Genomic DNA, 19167 nt, shown 5'->3' with positions numbered 1-19167 from the left:
TACGCAGAGAATAATACTATAATATTGTATTATAATATTTTAACGAGGATTTATAATATATCGATCTGCATTGACCCTCTTTAAACTACTGTACAACAGAGCGACATCCGCTTACCCACTTTTTATTTTTATATCTATATTTTTATTTGTTTTTGCTTTAGCCTGTAGCTCCCGCTCCCAGAATTTGACCCTATGGTATATTACTAAGTATGTCTATATGATATTATTGTGAATAAAGTAATTTATTTACTTATTTACGTGGAACCTTGTTTTACATTTTTAGCTATAAAAGTTGAACATTTTATAAATTTTTAACTATAAAATCATTTTTAAATTTTAAATTTGACAATTTTGTCAATAAATTCAAAACTTAAATGCTTATTAAGAAAATTGTGCCTATTACTGTATTTTTAATATTTTTCAACTGCTATTGTTACAATTTATCAGGAGACTTGTAATTTGTATTACATGCTTTTTGACTCAATTAATAAAATTGTAAAAAGCTCGAACTCATTTTTTTACAATTGTACAACAAGTCCAAAAATACAGAATATTCTATTACATTTTAATTTATAAGTATATTAATAAATAATGAATGGGTCTCTGTATAATGGAATGTATCAAATTTGAATTCAATGATAACATATTATATCATTGTATCTATACGAAAAACGAATCTGAGCGGGAACGGTTCATCGGTCTGGATATTTTATATTGTTATTATATTATATTTTATTATAGCCTAGGTATATTATGTTGATTTAATATTATAAATTACAACAAAATAACTAAAATTGTTATTTTTATTCGTTTCTATGGTGATAAGCAAAGCGTTGGAAATTAAAATTCCATTTTTAGCGTTTTTTGTAACTTGTCGGTTTTTCCCGTGGCATTAAATAACTATTGAGAAAATTGAAAAATAATATCTCTAAAGTACCATTTTGATCAAATTTGCTAAAAGATAAGATACTACATGTTGAAATCAAAACACTCCTTCTGGTAGAAATTTTGTACACAGGATATAAAAAAATAATAAATAATTAAACACCATTGTAAAACCACTAGATCCCTCACCCGATCAGAATCTAAATTTGGAAACTGAAAATGTCCGAAAACAGTTTAAAACAAATCAAATTATTTTTAAATTCTTATCGTGAATAGAAAATGGTAATATAAACAACCAGTAAAAATGTTATGTATCTTGGTCATTTGTCTAACAACCCGTTTTTCTTAATTTATATTTTGTTTTTCCCTGCACTTTTGTAAACTATTAGGAATTTTAGGTACCAATGTACCAACTAGATTCACTTTCCTATCAGAAAAGATACTATTTAAGAAAATTAAAGCATTTTTACTGTCCTAAAAGGCGATGAGAGACACAAAAATAAATTAAAAATTAAAAAATAAGACACCCATTATTGTATAATAAATATATTCATTACTTCGCTCAGAATCTAAAATGTAATTACATTTCTTATACAACATTAAGATTTAGGGAACGTAACACGGCCATTTATTATCTTCGTCTTACAAGTGCGTATAACAGCAAATTATGATTAACATACGATGTTTAACATCGATAATTTAAAAATTAGAGTAAATAATCGACCTATTATGAAATTTAATGGTAAGGAAATTATCCTTGTTTGCAGTGGCGTAATTGTGAATGTTTCATGGGAGGGGATCAAAATAAATTTGTATGGCAAACTTGTGGGGGGCTTTGCCCGTAATACATCATCAGATTTCTCTGTATCTTTAAATAATATACAAGAAATTGTGTAGGTAAAATTATTATTAAATATTATGCATTATAATTCTATTTTAGATTCTGAGTGGAACGATGAATGTATTGATTTTACAATGATGTGTGTTTTTATATTTTTTTAATTTTTAATTTTTTAATTTTTGTGTCTTTAAAACAAATGACCGTAGATACATGAAATTTTCAATGGTTGTTTATATTTCCATTTTCTATACACGATAACATTTTCAAAATATTTTGATTTGTTTTGAGCTGTTACGGACAATTTCAGTTTCCAATTTAATTAGTTTTTTTTTCTATGAATGTCAATAAAACTTTATTTGTTGAGTAAAAATACTTGAAAATTTAATACAAGGCTCTTTACTATATTGTTACAATGAAATTTAAAATATATTAAAAATCCTTAGTCACAGTTTTTTTTTATTAGCATTTAAAGTTCAAAAATTGACACAATATGTAAAAATCACGAAAATTTGCAAATTATTTTAAGTTAATAATTCGTAAAGTTTTTCTTTTTAGTACTAGATTTTAAAATGTAATACAAGATTCCTTATAGGTTATTCTACCTTTATCAAAAAAAAAAAATGTCTATAAGAAACTCAAATTAAATTTTTATGAGCGTTTGAAATTTATATTTTTACAACATTTGATATTCACTCGATATCTTACGTAACGATTTTCATATTTTATTGTAATTAAAAACGAATGACTGTAGATACTTGAAAATTTCACTGAATGTTTATATTAGAATTTTCTATACACGATAAAAATTTGAAAATAACTTGACTCTTTTTGAGCTGCTTACGGACATTGTCATTTTTCAATTTTTTTAATTTTTTTTTCTATAAATATCAATAAAATTTTATCTATTGGGCCAAAAAGTGTAAAAAATTAATACAGGGCTCCTGATACATTGTTACAATAGTAGCAGTTGAAAAATATTACAAATACATAGGCACAAATTTTTTTTATAAGCATTTGAAGTTGAAATTTTGACAAAATTTAATAATTGAAATTGAATAATTATTTTGTAGTTAAAAATTTATAAAATGTTCAACTTTTATATCTAAGGATTGAAAATTTAAAACAAGATTAAACGTAAATATTTAATTTTGTTACCAAAAATTCAAAGAAATACATAAGCACAGTTTATTTTTATAGTCATTTTAAATTCAAATTTGGACGAAATTACATATTAAAAAACCTGGAATAACTATTTTAGTCATTTTGTTGTGATTGTATAATATTACTTGTGGGTACTTGAAACTTCTAAAGTATACTATAATATATCTATGATTGTATACCGCGTTACCTAATGGATATTGTGATATGATTAATTTTGAATTTATTATTGATACCTATTATAGGTCAATTTTTTTTTTAACACTATAGATAAGCATACCTATAATAGTTATGTCTAATACCTAGACTGACAAACCGTCTCCGCTCAGAACCGTTTTTCTTATACAGTGGTATTATATCATTGAATTCAAATTTAATACTATTCATTATACAGTGATCCACTTGTAACCTACTGTACAGCAGAGCAACATCCACTTACCCACCTTTTTTTAATTTTTTTTTGTGTCTGTCATCACCTTTTAGGACAGTAAAAGTGCTTGGATTTTCTTCAACAGTATCTTTTCTGATAGGAAAGTGAATCTAGTTGGTACTTTGGAGGGTCAAAAAATTTCCCAGTAGTTTTCAAAAGCAACGGGAAAATCAAAAGAAAAATTAAGGAAAAACGGGAATTTTTACGCAAAATCTGTTTTTGAAAAAAATCGATTTTGGTTTTTAGCGCAACTCTAAAACAAATGACCGTAGGTACATGCAATTTTGACTGAGTGTTTATATTAGCATTTTCTATATACACCATAACATTTTCCAAATATTTTAACTTATTTTGAGCTGTTTACGGGCATATTTTGTAGTTTCCGTTGTTTATATTTTTTTTTCTATAAACATCAATAAAATTTTATTTGTTGGTTAAAAAATCTTGAAAATTTAATAGAAGGTTCCTATTATATTGTTTCAAAAGCAGATGAAAAAAATTAAAAGTCCGTAGTCACAATTTTTTTTATAAGCATCTTAAGTTAAAATATTGACAAAATACGTAAAAATGACGAAAATTTGCAAATTATTTTGCATTATTTTGCCATTTAAAGTTAAAATTCAAGTATATGTACCTACCCACGCGTAAATGTATAACACCTATAGTATATTTTTAAAAAAAATCATGCTTAGTTTTGCATGGTTTTTAAGGTAATATTATATTTGCAAGTGCAAAAAGCGGCTTTGATATGCCATAAGGTATTTTTAAATATTAGCCATCTCTAAAACTATGGCAAATTTCCGACTATGTAGGACGTAGGTACCTATTGGCTATTGTCTATAAGCCTATAGTAATGGCAGGGGTTAAAGTGGGAGGAAGTCGCAGGAGGACTCAGTCCCCCTAGGTACCTCTGACGGTGGTTAAAAATCGTTCCCTTTAACAAATTAAGATTTTATACATTAGATATTATACATAAAATTATATATGGAGACATTAGTCCCCTCTGGAATTTTTTCCCACTTTAACCCCTGAGTAATGGTAATTTTTTTCAAAAACCGTTCAGTTATTAACGCGATGTATGCGTGTTGTGACTTGTGGCTATACAGTTTTCGGGTTGGAATATAACAAACCAGTATACTTTTTTAATTGATTTACATGTCATACAAATTTAAAGTTTACTTCATAATTGATAGATTACTTACAAAGATGTATTATGTATGCGAAACGTTATCAAATAAAATAAATGCAAACTTATTCGGTAAATAATATTTGAGTAGCTAGTATTAAAATAAAGTTTTATTTTAAATTCTAAAATTTTAATTATATTAATTTTTTAAGAGGACGTTATGGTTGTACCCGCTTGTGTTGTCTCAGTCTTAATAATGCGTAGTAAGAATTTACCTATATTATAAAATGTATAGGCAAGAAAATTATCTTTTCGCCTCCACGTACGTTTAATTTTGGATCAAGTTATAAGTATTTTAAAATTGTAAATTTGTATTATATAATATATAGTTTTTTCTTTGACTAAATTTGAATGGTATGAAAACTTTTTTTTAAAACTAAATGGGTACGTCCTGGCCCCAGAAGGAAACATAAGTAACAGAAGTAATTGATAATATGGAGATGGAGATAGCTTTAATTAAATATATAAGTACCAAGTTAAGTTATTCAGGTACATTCATTTATCAGTCTTAGGTGTTCAAGTAGTGACGTGACCGATTACCGTTGACGCATGAATCCAGAGTTACAATTAAAAAGATTCAATGATGAAGTTGTAGGTATAAACAAACAAAAATAACTGCTTGTAAAATATATAAATACAATTATTTTCTATATATTATTTAATATAAAATTAAGCCTAATGTATATTGTATTTACAGTAGTGATCTATACAATTATAATTTAGAAGTGGACCAGAAATTATGTGAACAGTGTTGGTATGGTCTTGAAACTTTAAAGTTATTTTAAGTTAATTTTTTTTATCAAATTAATTTAAGTTCATTAGGTACTGTATACGACTATTTATACGACTAGTTATTAGTAGGCAGATATTAAAAACCATTGCATTTATTCTAATAGAGTCATTATTGTATTTAATTATTTTTGGTACCTATATAATAATATAATATAAGCTAATTTATTCAAAACAAAATTATATTTTTAAGTAATTATGCTTATTATTACCTGAACTCGTTTTATTTGGAGTTTGGACACTAATCGCTGAGATAAGATAAGTGAGCAATAAACACGTTTAATTAATGTACGTCTACTCTTGTGAAGCGCATATATAAAAATGTCATAATCGTACTAATTTATTAGAACATTTAAGTAAATTTAAAAAAAAATATGATATTGGAATAGATTCCATTAAATAAATTTTTAATCGTAATTTTGTTTCTTATTAGTTATTTTCAATAATTTGTTTCATTTTGCTATTGCTAGTTGGAAATTGAAATGTTTATATTATAAATTATAATAGAATGTTAAATTATGGACGTCTTCATCTAGATATAATTTAAAATAGGTATAGGTATCTACATTTATTAGAACATAATTACCGTCGTCTGTTGAACCGATATAAACTGTAGTTCATACTTTATAATATACTTAATACATAGTGGACGATGTACATAAGGTCAATGATAGGTAAAAAAAAATTGGTTTAATACAATTTCCACTTTTCTCTCCGCCAGTCATCCATAGCGATAGCACCACACTTCACACAAATACATAATCTATACAACTAGGCATATAAGTCATTATGTGGCGTTATTATAATATTAATAAAGTGTATTGTTCATTTTTAGGTCATGCGAAGACGAACACAATTGCTCATAGTTTATTTATTGGAATAATTTCGATCATGATAGAAAATGTTTACAACTAGATGGTAAGAAAAACAAATTCACAAGATTTATTTATAAATAATTATACCTATACGTAATTAATATGAGTATACTAATGGAGTTAATTTTAATTTTAATTTTTTTTTATCCTGTATACAAAATTTCTATCAGGAGGAGTGCTTCGATTTCAACATATTAGAAAATATGATAATATATAAATATGATAATTCTTATATTTTAGAAAATTGAATCAAGATGGAACTTTAGAGAGGTTATTTTTCGATTTTCTCAATAGTTATTTAATTCCACGGGAAAAACCACCGACAAATTACAAAAAACCGCTAAAAATGGGATTTTAATTTCTAACGCTTTGTTTATCACCATAGAAATGAAAAAAATAAAAATAACGATTTTAGTTATTTTGTTATAAATTATACCTAATATTAATTCAACTTACAGGCTAAAATAAATAATAATATAAAATATCCTTACTGACAAATCATCTCCGCTCAGAATCGTTTTTCGATTGACTACAATGATATGATATCGTTGAATTCAAATTCAATACAATCCATTATACAGTGATTCACTTGCTAACTTACTAACTTACTGCACAGCAGAGCAACATCCACTTACCCTCTTTTTTAATATTTTAATTGAATTTATAAATATTAGATAATATAAAAATACTTAATTCTATACCAATTTAATATTAATTTACAAATGTTTATTATTTTATTTTTTAATAATAAAGTTTCAATGTCTTTGATTATTATTTATCACATTGACATTGTTGTCAGGGTACACTTTAGATACCTATTGCAGGCTATTTGGCTAAATAAAATTAAAATTGTTTTAAATGTTGACATGTTGTATTTATTAATATAATTATATCTAATAGTAAGCTCACGAACTGCATAATAGAATTTTTATAAGTATTTATCATAAAATTTTTCATGTTTTTAACAATTCCAATTCCAATTTTTATACATATTTTATATTAATTATTGAAAAATTCAAAAATTTAACTAGGTATGTATCATATCATACTATCACTTTTATATAGGTACTTGAATACAATTTACAAGTACTGTAAATACAAATTATAATTAAGTACAATTATTGATATAACCAAATTGGGTGAATTATTAGTTATTAATTATTATAATAATAACAATACATTTAATAGTTAATTAGTATATTTATTTAAACAACGTTTAATTATTTTCTATATTACAATAATCTTCTAGACTCATCTATATATCTACCTATGTGATTAATACCAAATTCACATATAGTTGAATTGAATCTACTAGCCATGTAATGTAGTCTTTACTCTTTTGAATGAACCTATATACAATATTATAATATAATAATATATAGGTATTGTTTATCTTATGAATTGAAGTTTAAAGAATAGGTGTAAATTTCATTGTTCCATCGAAAAATCCTAGAACAAAATTCATTATAGATTTTTCTGTAATATGAATTCCGTATTCCATTACTGAAATCCTTGCCATTGGTATATCTATTAGGGTCAACAATGGAGCTGTGTCATCAGTCAATCTCGTAAATTGTCTTAAAGTATCTGATGTGCAATCCTATGAAATTAAATATGAATATTAAATTTGTGTTTTATTAATTATAAAAATGATTCATAATCATCGTATATTATTATTATTATTATTGACTATTAGGTATTATTAATGTATTATAGTAATTTGTACGTACGTCGGGAGCTATAAAAAATAAGAGATCATATAATGCATTTGACCGGGTCTTTGCAACTTGTTGTGCTACAGGCAACAAAACACCTTCAGCCAATTCTAATTCTTCTTCTTGGTCTCCTTCAATGAATAACACAACAGCTGGGTAACTCTGAAGTTTTGGTAGTAGTCTCGAAGAAAGCGAATAAACGAATCGTCTTCTCCATGGGAAATACTGTAATTAACAAAAATGTAAATTTGATAAGGTTAGGTATAATACAAAAATATCTTGCCACTCCATCAGGGTCTTCCGTAATTTCCGCACGACCATTTTCTGTGATGATATTTCCATTGTTATCAATTAATACTAGGTAAGGAATACCAAGAACATTAAAACATTCAGTTAGGTCTTGTCGTAAAGTAGTATTTGAATATGGAACAGAAGGCCAAGGCATTGATGATGCATGAGAGTTATAAGACTGTTCACTTCTGAAAAAAACAATAAGTATGTTTTTTTTTAGTTTTCACATTTTGTTGTGAATTCAATTTTAAGAAAATCTTATCTTGATTACGATTATCTAATTGACTATGTAACTCACCTAATGGCGACACCCCGTGAAAAATTAAATAACTTACAAATTTAAAACCAATATTCAAAATCAAAAACAAAAAAAAAATAGTTTTAAAAATTGAAATCAAAATCGAAAAAATTGAAAACCGTTAATCAATATCGAAATAAAAACCGAAAAAATAAAAACCAGTAACCTATATCAAAATCGAAATAGAAATGTATTTTTTCGGTTACAAGCCTGGAGGCCTGAATGCATATAGGCGCGTGTTTACGGACATGACCAATATGAGCATGGCTGATGGCCATCCTGCGAAATCAGCTTCTGGCAGAATATTGAGTTAATGACTATCTTAATGTTAATACTTAATAACATAAATATTAAAATTCCACGTTACTAAAAATAGTAAGATACTTATCACGTAGAACATCGACGAGGCAAATTTGTCGGATTCAGATTTCAGAGCGCTATAGAAATGTTATCGTCGATACTTAGAGGTTATTCAGCAACAGTTTACTATAGCCTATATAGGTATTATCGTATTCTTATAAAGAGTTCAGGAATCAGCATGTATTTAAGAGATGTTGTGAGAGAGTAAATCAACAATTTCTAAAAAAATATTTTAGGGTTTTTTACGGGGGCTGACTTATCCATCTACCCTGACATTTTTTTTAGTCACATCTATGAATACATTCTATGCCCATGAATATATCGTATTATCGTAAATGTATTGAATGTACATACTAATGTGATTGATGGTTACTTCAATAAATGTGTTAATTTTTAACTCAATAATTTACCTATCTTCGTATACAAAAAAAAATTTGAACGGACACAGTATAACTTTTTGGTAACCATGGTTACTATAGTTATTTTTTTTACTGAACAATTTCTACTTTAACCCACCGCCAAAGAAGAAACTATAGATCAAATTTTCTACCATAAACCTCCATAAAAGTGGATGATAAAATATCTTCCGACACAAAAATAAAGAAAAACACTCATCAATTAAAAATCAATACATAAGTATAAGAATATTCGTTTCCCTAGAATCTAAAATCATTAAGTTATAGTATATTCTGTTTGAAAATATAAAAACAAAAACTATATTTAATTATTTTATATTATTTTATGATATAGAGGTACCTATTATAGCAGGTAATATATAATAGAGTACAATGTTTAGGTTATAATAGTTGACGATAATAATATTGATATTAAATGTCTAAATTTATTTTAGTTCTACTTAAGAGGACGCTACACACGCATGCGTCAAATGCTATAACTCACTTTAAAATTAAAATATAAAAAAAACTTATGAGATTCACTGGAGTTTGATATTTTGATAATAGGTAAATTTACTCTAATATTAAATATAACAGAATATAATATTATGTAATTATATAATAAATTGATTATTCAGAGCACACAATGGTATATTATTATGCATTAATATTAATATTGTAAGACAACGCATGATGCGGTTGTACCATCCTCTTAACTTGTTTAATACTATAATTATAATTGTATTTACAATACAATACCTGTCAGAACTGACAAAAATTATCTCGAACTGGATTCTCTTTCTTATACTATCGTAAGCATGAATGAGTTGTGGAATGAATGCTTTGCATGGTGGACACTAAAATTATAACAGTTTATAAGTTATATTAAATTACTCCGTTACACTAAATCGTTATTAATACCCAATGCGCAGAAAAATATAGACCATATATCGTTTCATTGGATTCATTTGAGGAGAGTTTTAAGGCTTCTTGACAAATTTTTTCATTCCATAAGTTCGTCCATGGAAAACTTTTTTCCCTACACGATAAAAGTTTAAGACCATTTCGAGTATGAACTTTTTCCAAATAGCTATCATTCAAAATTAACAACGTTTCTGCATTCCCAACACGATATTTGTGTCTCAAACGAATCTAAAAACCACAACATTGATTTAAGAACAAAAATAGTAGGTATAGATACAAAATTGTATCTAAACAATTGGTGATTAAATATTTTACATAATAAATCTGCAGAAATTTGTTATCTGTTATTTCCACGTGTGGTCTGTGTAGATATACAAATATGCAAACACTAATTAAAAAGTTTCCAAATTTGTTGAACCCCTTGTATACATTATTACATATTTTTTAAATGATAAATCATTGAAAAAAAAAAACTATTCGAAGCGGATACGGTATGTCAGATTATTATTGTATTTCTAAGGATATTTCATTATATATTTATTATAAATATTTTATTATATTATTGATATTAGATATTAGTAATTTACTAATTATTTTTATATTACTATAGTGGTAGATTTGGTTGAACTAATTATTGCTAAAAACAAATAGTAAATTTTATAAAGTAATTATTATAATATTTTGTCATATAAATTATACATAACGTATAAGGCAATACCGACGTTTCATAGAACGGTGTAAATTGATTCATGGCATAAACAGCTTTAAATAAATCTAAATATAACCCCCCCCCCCCCAGAAAGTAATCAAGCCCCTGGAGGGTTTTAATATCTCTACATCAGTTATAACTTAAATTTAATGTCAACAACACCTTAATTTTGTACAAAGAAAAAAGTTTATCGAAGTGTATTAATACCGATACCGTTATTGTTAATATTATATTTGCATAAAGCATATGTTTATAACATAAAGTAAAAAAAAAATTAGTAGCTATCAATAATTTATTTATATAATATGTTCCTATTACCTATACATATTTAATATTTGGTGCCTCATCTAGAATAAAGTTGAAGTAGCCACATATATAGCTAGTAGGTTGAAGCGACTGAAAATGTGTGCTTACGCAAATGGATAAGGTAACAATTTTAAGCCCCCCAAGGATGTGACCAATTATCCACCTATGTGATTTGATCGTCATAGGACACTCCTTAAGTAGTACAAAAAATCATTAATTTGAAAATATGCATATTTTGAGCATACTTAAAAATTCCAAAAATAGAATTTGAATAAATTCATTATTAAAGGCAAAAATGGGGGTGAGCCGTGAGCATTCTTGGTGAACAGCCTGTATAGTATAGGTGTCGAGTACACCTCGTCATTCAGATCACTGTAATGGATATATTAAATTTTGTTTCAATGTTAAATCATTGTCTGAGCCTGGCTGATGAAAAACCATTAAAAATGTTTGCGATTCTGCGTGGAGACAATCTGTCAGCCTATAAAAATATTTTATTATATATTTGTATTGTTATTAGTGATTATTTTTTTTTTATTATTGATAAGGAAGTTGAAAATGTATTTGTTATTTTGTATTCAAAAAATATATAAAACATTTCACTATTACATACTTATCAAGATTATGTAAATAAACAATTGTCAATTACATTTTCAAAATATTTAGATTCATTTTAAGCTTAAAGTATTTACGTGTTACATTTAACCTACTCACACCTTTATCGCTCTACAGCACATCTGTATTAACTTAGAAGTATTGAAGTATGCAACAGATATAGTTATTTATTACATTAAATAATAAATATTATGATAATAGAATATGTGAAATTTGTTTTTGGCAAAAATTAGTTCAACATTATACATGTATTATTAATATTTAATAGCAATATTAAATATAATAAATTACTATCAATTAATATCCATAAAAATATACAGACTGATTACTGATAGACTATCTCCGTTTAGAATCATTTTTTGTATGGGATGATTTTACACTAAAGTCAAACTTAACACACCCATTACAGTGGTTAGTGACCTACTCAATGATGAGGTACACTTGAGTACTTGACTGACTCCTATTTCAGCAGATCGACTTTTCCGGTTTTATTAAGATAGATATTCTAACTATATTCTATCGCTATACTCGTTATATACTCAAATTTTTTTTTTCTAATTAATTTAATTCTAATTTAAAATATTTCATCGAAGTATTCATGTTGCTATTTAAAAAAAAATATTATTTTTAAAACAAATGAATACTTGTAGTTTTAAATATAATGAGGTAAGTTGTAGGTATAATAACAAAAAAGTAATACAAATATTCAAAATAAATTGTTAAAATAATATTATACTTCAGTTATTATATTTAAAAAGAAAAATACAAAATCAAAGTAGATGTACCTACCAATATATTATATTGAAAATTGTCATTTATATTTTATTATATGGTCATCTTATGAAATAATTGAATCAATATTAGCTAATAATTAATATAATTTAATATAAAATATATCTTATAACATGTATAAAAAATATTTAATTATTTAAAATTAAGTTTTTAGCACAAAATTTGCAGATCAAAGAAAATAAGAAAGATAGAAGAAATCGAAGATAGCTAGTGTTATGTATCAAATAAAAATATTATATTTATTAATAGGATTAATTAAATGTTTTTTTTTAAATTAATACTGCGTATTAATTTAATTTATTATTATTATCAGAGTAAAGCTGAATCTGTTTTTAAAAATAGCATAAAATCAATATAGTGCCCATGTGTATATAGGTATATACTATATATAATATACTGTATTACCCACTACTTTAACAAAAGCACGCATAGGTTTGTTGTAAAAAGTGTTTCACTTAATGGCTTCCTTTAAACAGTGAAATTAAAAGTATAGAGCATCATATATGTGGTATGTAGTGTTTATGGCAGTATTGATTCAACAATGGTTGAGGTGTAAGTATAACAATAGAGAGGGATATTGAATGCGTAAAATTGCAATAAATTAGAAACGTTTCCCCACCATGGTTAATGTATATGGATGCAGGTGCGTGCTGAAGAGACTATAAGCAAAGCGGACAACCCCAGAGCAATAAAATGCAAAAAAAAATTACTGAGGGTGCCAAATCTTGGGGAGATGTGATGTGCATGAAAGTTTAAATGAGAATGATATAGGAGTGGAGGGACTATAGTTGTTATTAAAATGTGAGAATCCCGTGGGGGTTTACAATAAATCGTACTTTAGGGACCGTGACCATAGGAGGTCTCTGTTGTATAATAATAATACTACGTTATCCCTAAATTTAAAGTGAACACCTAACAAATTTTTTACTACGATCTGTTACATTATAATATAATATTATTTATAGATAGGTACTTAATATATGTATAAACAATTATGTTGCTTTAAATATGAGACGCTTTATTTTCTGCTAACCAACTTAATGCTTTATATTATTAATTTTAAAAAATGATTTGATGTATAAAGTTATCTTAACATATATAATGTATTTTTCAAAAAATATTGTACACTAATGGAGTTTTAAATTTATCTTATTGCGGACCAAGGACCATTAAGCTTGTTGCGGTGATATTAGGCTCATTTCAATTCTCTTAATTTGTGAAAATTATTTATTCCATCTTTCTCTAACACATTGAAACGATATAAATATATAATTGGGTTATGGTTTTAACTTTAAAGTACTTTTAAGCCCCAAGTGAGTTACATCGTTAAATTACCGATCAGCTGAATACCTAATTTATTTTTTATATTTTAAAGTCTAATCGTATTTTTATTTATACATAAATAACCTTTAGAAACATACAATTTCACCACGCTTTGACATAATAAAATGTAAATGATACATTTTGTCTGCTTGAGGAAGGGATAATGATTTTCTCAAGTAAAAAAGTTGTTGTTATAAAAAATATGCTTTATATAATTAGTTTTTAAAAATCATTTTTATAATTTTCTTTTAACCAAATATATAATAAAAATATAAATGTATAGGTATAATAATTATATATCGTGATTAGAATCAATCAAATTTAAATATATTTCCGTTAAATATAGAAAATCTGTTTAATATTTTTATTATTTATTATATTTAATATTTTTTTTAATGAATATTTGTGTACAGGGAAAATTTGTATATTTTTTAAGCTTACTCTCTTTTCCGCGTATTCGTAAAGAACTGAATGCCATGGAACATCATTGGTCAATTCATCAAAATACTTGCGGTCATCAGCTAAGTCTGGATAACAAATCTGGATAATATTTAGTGTCTTCTCGTTCTCATTTACAGTTTTATATAGATCACGTAGAGCCCGATCGTCGGTCGTGACAGTTTCACTGCCTAATGGAACGAAATACAATGCGATTAAAGACCCATTGAACGTCGACTCATTTAGCTCCACTGTCGCTGAACCATATAACAAACGATCTCCGAGGAGTTCAGTTAAACGAGATGATAGACATAACTCAACAGCCATTTCTTCACATATTTACCTAAATACCTAATACAAATAATAACAACATTGTGTATAATGTATATATTATATTGAACAGTTTGAATTATTTATTGACTTATTGTGTGTACTAATAGTCTCGAGCCCCAAGAGCAATATTATGTTTATATCCAAAGATCATAGTTAAATTTAAAAAATATAAACAATATGTATAAAACAAGATATATTTTTAGAGTGATCGAAATCCCGTAATATAAAAATGATAAATCATCTCGCAAATGTTGTAACATTTTTGGTTACGCTGAGTATCGAATAGTAAACATACAAATATTATATAAATATAACAAAGAACCGTAAAATAATATAATTTAATTGAGAATAACGAATACATTTTTTATTAGTTTTCAACTAGTACAGTACAAATCAATATTAAAATAAAATAATATTAGATACATACATGTTGTAACTAATTATAATTATTCAAATAATATGTTTGTATAGGTTCAAGTTTTATCTGTTACATTAAATTTATTGCTGTTGATTAAATTGTATATTTAATACTTCAGTAGGTATTAGCTATAACTAATATGAAGTTATTTAATAAATATATTTTAATAAACCAAAAGTTTCCACATTAAGAAGGAAACAGAATATTTTTACACGTCATACATTGTTATATATAAATACTAAGTAGGTGTACATAATAATATATAATATTGAATCCATAACAAAGCGAAATAGATAATAACTAATTATCACTAAATTGTATAGCTATAGGTACACGAACAACTAATTTCTAAAAATTAGATTTTATGATTAGCAATTTAAAATTAATTGTAATTTTAGTAAATTGACAGAGAATATTTAATTTGATGAGTAGAATATTATATAAAATATTAAACTTATATATTTGTATAAGTGTATTTTATTAATAATTTATTTATGCATTTGACTTTGACTACAGTGTTTTGACTAAATATATAGTGTTATTAATTTATTATAAATAGGTACCAACCTTAATTTGTGTAAAATTTTATTCTAACTAATTTTAATCATTAAAAAACATTATTTTGTCTGCGGACAATAGAACGTATCTCTTATAAAGGGTCGACAGAGCACTAGGACTGACGTCATGAAGCATACTGAATTGCCGAGGCGAAAGGGAATAGGGATAAGGGATCGTGAAACTCGGCGTTGTTTATACTACATATATTTTATACGGGTATATATATGTACGTATTAGATACAAGCAGTATGCCACCTCTGAGGGAGAAATCCCTTTTTCCTATAAAGTATAAAACTTTCGAATTTAAATTATTATATTCAAATAGTGATATACGTATATATTATATCTCCTTACTAAGCAGGCTTATATAACTTATAAGATACTCATCGTCGAAACACTTTGCTTGCCAACGCAGGATATTGATGTACCTACATTAAAAAAAAAATTGTAATCAATAATAAATCATGGAATGCTGATTCTGAATATCTGAGTGTAACTCGCTTTGAATGTTTTAGTATAGTGCCGGTTTTGAAATTATTAAAATTATTTATGTACCTACTTACTTTAACTTTTAAGTCCTCTTCAAACATTTTTTTAGTCTTAACTATTATAATATTTACTTCTTGCCCTTCTTGAACATAAATATGTATAGATAATAATATAGGTATAGATATTTAGGCCTTAGGTATGTCTTTCGTCAATACCGTGAACAGGGGCGTGCTCAGAAAATTTATGAGGGGGGGGAGGGGGGGGTTCAAGTAAAATTGAAGGAGCTAGTCTTATACCATTTTTTTTTTTTTATAATCAACACCAAATTCAATTATTTATAGATTTAAATATTATATTGCTAATATAGAAACTATTATACTAATAAACAATATACATTTAAAAATTAAAGAACAAAATCTAGTTTTCTTGATTTTTTGCTCAATTCATTTAAAACTTCTTCTGCTGTTAGTGGAATTTCTTTTTGAACAGCTAACATAGCTAAGCCATTAAGTAGAGTCTAAAACCAAAAAATTGTTAAAAAAATTGATATAAATTTTTATTTTAATATCCAGAAAATGCCTCAGTCATTGTGTTTCATAGATAAGATTTCAATCTTTTGAGACAAGAAAAAGTTCTCTAGAGGCCCGAGGGTGGATGTTGAAATTGGTAAAGTGCATATTATTTTTAATATAAAATGTATATTGGGAAATATTTCGTTATCACACTGTCTCAACGCTTCTAAACAATTTTTTGGATATTTTACATTCTTATTAAGTTTGGTATACCATATATGTAGTTCAGCTTTAAGCTTTTAACTGTTAGCTTATCAGTATCGAGGTAAAATTCAACAAGTTCATCAAAGTTTTCTGATAGTTCCAGAAATAAACATTGAAAGCCTAAAAAACAAATTTATATTTTGAGTACCTATTAAAAGTATATTAAAAGTATCGGCAACTGCGGGGCAGTGTACATATTCGAAGTTGGAAGCATTTAACGATAAAATACGAATTGGGAAATTTTATGATAATATAATTCGACAAGTACATTATAAAGATGCATTATTTGTTTTATAATAAAAAATAAAAATAATACGGTCAATGGAGGGGTGTTGAACCCCATGACCCCCCCCCCCCCCGTGAGCACGCCCCTGACCGTGAAAATATATCCTGTTTTATAAATGTTAATAGTTATTGATAAATTAGTGGCACACTTCATCCTTACTTATGTCTTACATTATATTTATGTTACCTAACTTTTAAGTAGATTAAAATATAATTGTTTTGTTCATTTTGATATTTGTCATGTAAATTCGTAAAGATATAAAACATTTAACAGATTATTATGTTGTGTAGAAATATTTTATTAGAATATTTGTTTTTCTTGTTGAGAGAAACTCAAGTAAATACCTCATGGCGATGGCTGGTACATATTTATAAACTAACATCTAAAGTAAATTGTTAAAATAAAATAAATATATTATACGATAAATAATAATCAATAACTAAATGTTATCTTTTTTCTTTATAACTTATAAGTAAATTAAATATCCTGTATAGGAAGTCCATAAAAATAAATTACTGCAAAAATCGAAGAATAAAGTAGTAACAATATACATATTAATTTGAAACCTTTAAGTACCTAGGTAGTAAGTTATGAGTATATATATTATTATTATATTACCAATTAGGTGTTACTGTATTTGGTATAACTTACATTTTGAAGCTAATATTTTACCAGCTACATTATATTATAAGTGTATACCTACCTAATTGCAAGAACTTATATTTTATGCATTTTGATAGGTGAACTACTGACAATTGTATAATAATGTAATGTTGTGACGATTTTATATAATAATAAATTATTATTATTTCAATGCTGTAAAAAGAATACAAATATTATTTATAATTTTTTAATTTCTTCGTGTTTATAATGATTACAATACCAACTATAACTGTATAGTTAATTGTATCGTACAACCTAAAAATGTAAAATATATTTTTCAGTATGCCTACAACTGACGTTTAGTTTTTATCATTAGCAATCTAAATGGTATTTAAATTAATAAGTTAAAGAATATTCTAATTTTTTAGTATTTAAATATTAATTATCAAGCAAAATACCTCTTGACTCCGCAAAGGGTAAGAACATTTTTTATTTTAAATTATTATTTGAGTGTTTTTATTAAGTACATTATAGGTACATCCATTAAATTACCGACTGATAGTACACAACACGCCAGTATAAAATAAAACTAAAGGGGAGACTAATCGTAATTAGCTGACACACCCATTAATCATTATAATATAGAACATGTAAGTGTCAAGTTCTTAAAATACATACAATTCTCGTGTCTCGAGTACCTACCTACTTGACACTTTGACTTTGCAATTCGGTTTACCTGCTTCTTTCCGCTTTGGCGCTTTCCGAGTACCAATTAGAATAGTATCCAAATACTTTCCTGCAGGCTGCAATAGTACTAGACTAGTTTGCTAAAAATAGAAAATTAAGCCATAGAAAATATAAAATATAAATTTTAATGAGTTTTTTTTTTAATATACAAGTAAAACATATCATATTATTATGTGTTCCATATTAGGTTACAGATCTGAAAATGCAATTAAGACACTATAATATAGTTACCGCCCAGTGTCGACAAATTGATAAAATATGTTAAATTATAATAATTATTATTACTAAAATAAATTAGAATTGATTGAATACTATGTAAGTATATTTAATTAAGGAAGTTGGTACCTATGTTATTACTTATTATTTATTGTCAACAGATAGCAATTTTCAATTAAATATACATCCAGCGCGACGGTTGTAGTGCGAAGCTAAGAAAAAAAAGCGAGTTGCCACTAACGTATGGTGCCATAGTTCTACCATTGAAAATTGAAAACCATGCTAATTTGTGCTAATCCATCGGCCCGTTTAACAGATCAAACGGCTAAACATATAAGGTCATATAAGGACAATCGATATATAATATATATCAATCAATCAGAAATATTGTACAGATGTCAACGGGGGATC

At 26.2% G+C, this 19167-nt stretch overlaps 2 protein-coding genes and 1 long non-coding RNA gene across 5 annotated transcripts in view; 1 reads left to right on the top strand and 2 right to left on the bottom strand.

The window, feature by feature from the left end:
* Positions 1-5634, bottom strand: part of LOC100165910 (ATP-binding cassette sub-family A member 5-like) — a 22414-nt gene extending 16780 nt beyond the window's left edge. For both annotated transcript variants that reach the window (XM_016803605.2, XM_029489169.1), the window contains exon 1: positions 5502-5634. The gene's annotated coding sequence lies outside the window, so the exon portion shown is untranslated. The remainder of the gene's footprint in view (positions 1-5501) is intronic.
* LOC103309120 lies at positions 4666-19161 on the top strand. Of its 2 annotated transcripts, none has more exons than XR_003839393.1 (3): positions 4666-5091; positions 6125-6207; positions 18918-19161. It is a non-coding gene; the product is annotated as an uncharacterized LOC103309120 (long non-coding RNA). The 2 variants fall into 2 exon arrangements; XR_003839392.1 differs by having other exon boundaries at positions 4666-5095.
* Positions 7345-15806, bottom strand: LOC100166986 (nucleoredoxin). Its single transcript, XM_001947160.5, has 7 exons — positions 15649-15806; positions 14334-14681; positions 10145-10375; positions 9983-10080; positions 8163-8358; positions 7895-8104; positions 7345-7764 (listed from the first exon to the last, which is right to left on the bottom strand). The coding sequence occupies exons 2-7, from the start codon at positions 14655-14657 to the stop codon at positions 7573-7575; spliced, it is 1251 nt and encodes a 416-aa protein (XP_001947195.1). The 5' UTR covers positions 14658-14681; positions 15649-15806; the 3' UTR covers positions 7345-7572.
* Positions 19162-19167: the final 6 nt, after the last annotated feature.

This window comes from Acyrthosiphon pisum, chromosome A2, assembly GCF_005508785.2.
Source record: "Acyrthosiphon pisum isolate AL4f chromosome A2, pea_aphid_22Mar2018_4r6ur, whole genome shotgun sequence".
In the NCBI taxonomy this organism is placed as follows: domain Eukaryota; kingdom Metazoa; phylum Arthropoda; class Insecta; order Hemiptera; family Aphididae; genus Acyrthosiphon; species Acyrthosiphon pisum.
Note: the sequence above shows the minus strand (reverse complement) of the source record. Positions and strands in the feature narration are given on the sequence as shown.

Coding starts and splice junctions, on each gene's coding strand:
- LOC100166986 (XM_001947160.5), bottom strand. CDS start 14,657: ATGGCTGTTGAGTTATGTCTATCATCTCGTTTAACTGAACTCCTCGGA. Junction 10,376..14,333: donor ACGAATACGCGGAAAAGAGA/GTAAGCTTAAAA, acceptor TGTGGTTTTTAG/ATTCGTTTGAGACACAAATA. Junction 8,359..9,982: donor ATTTTTGTCAGTTCTGACAG/GTATTGTATTGT, acceptor TGTTTTTTTCAG/AAGTGAACAGTCTTATAACT.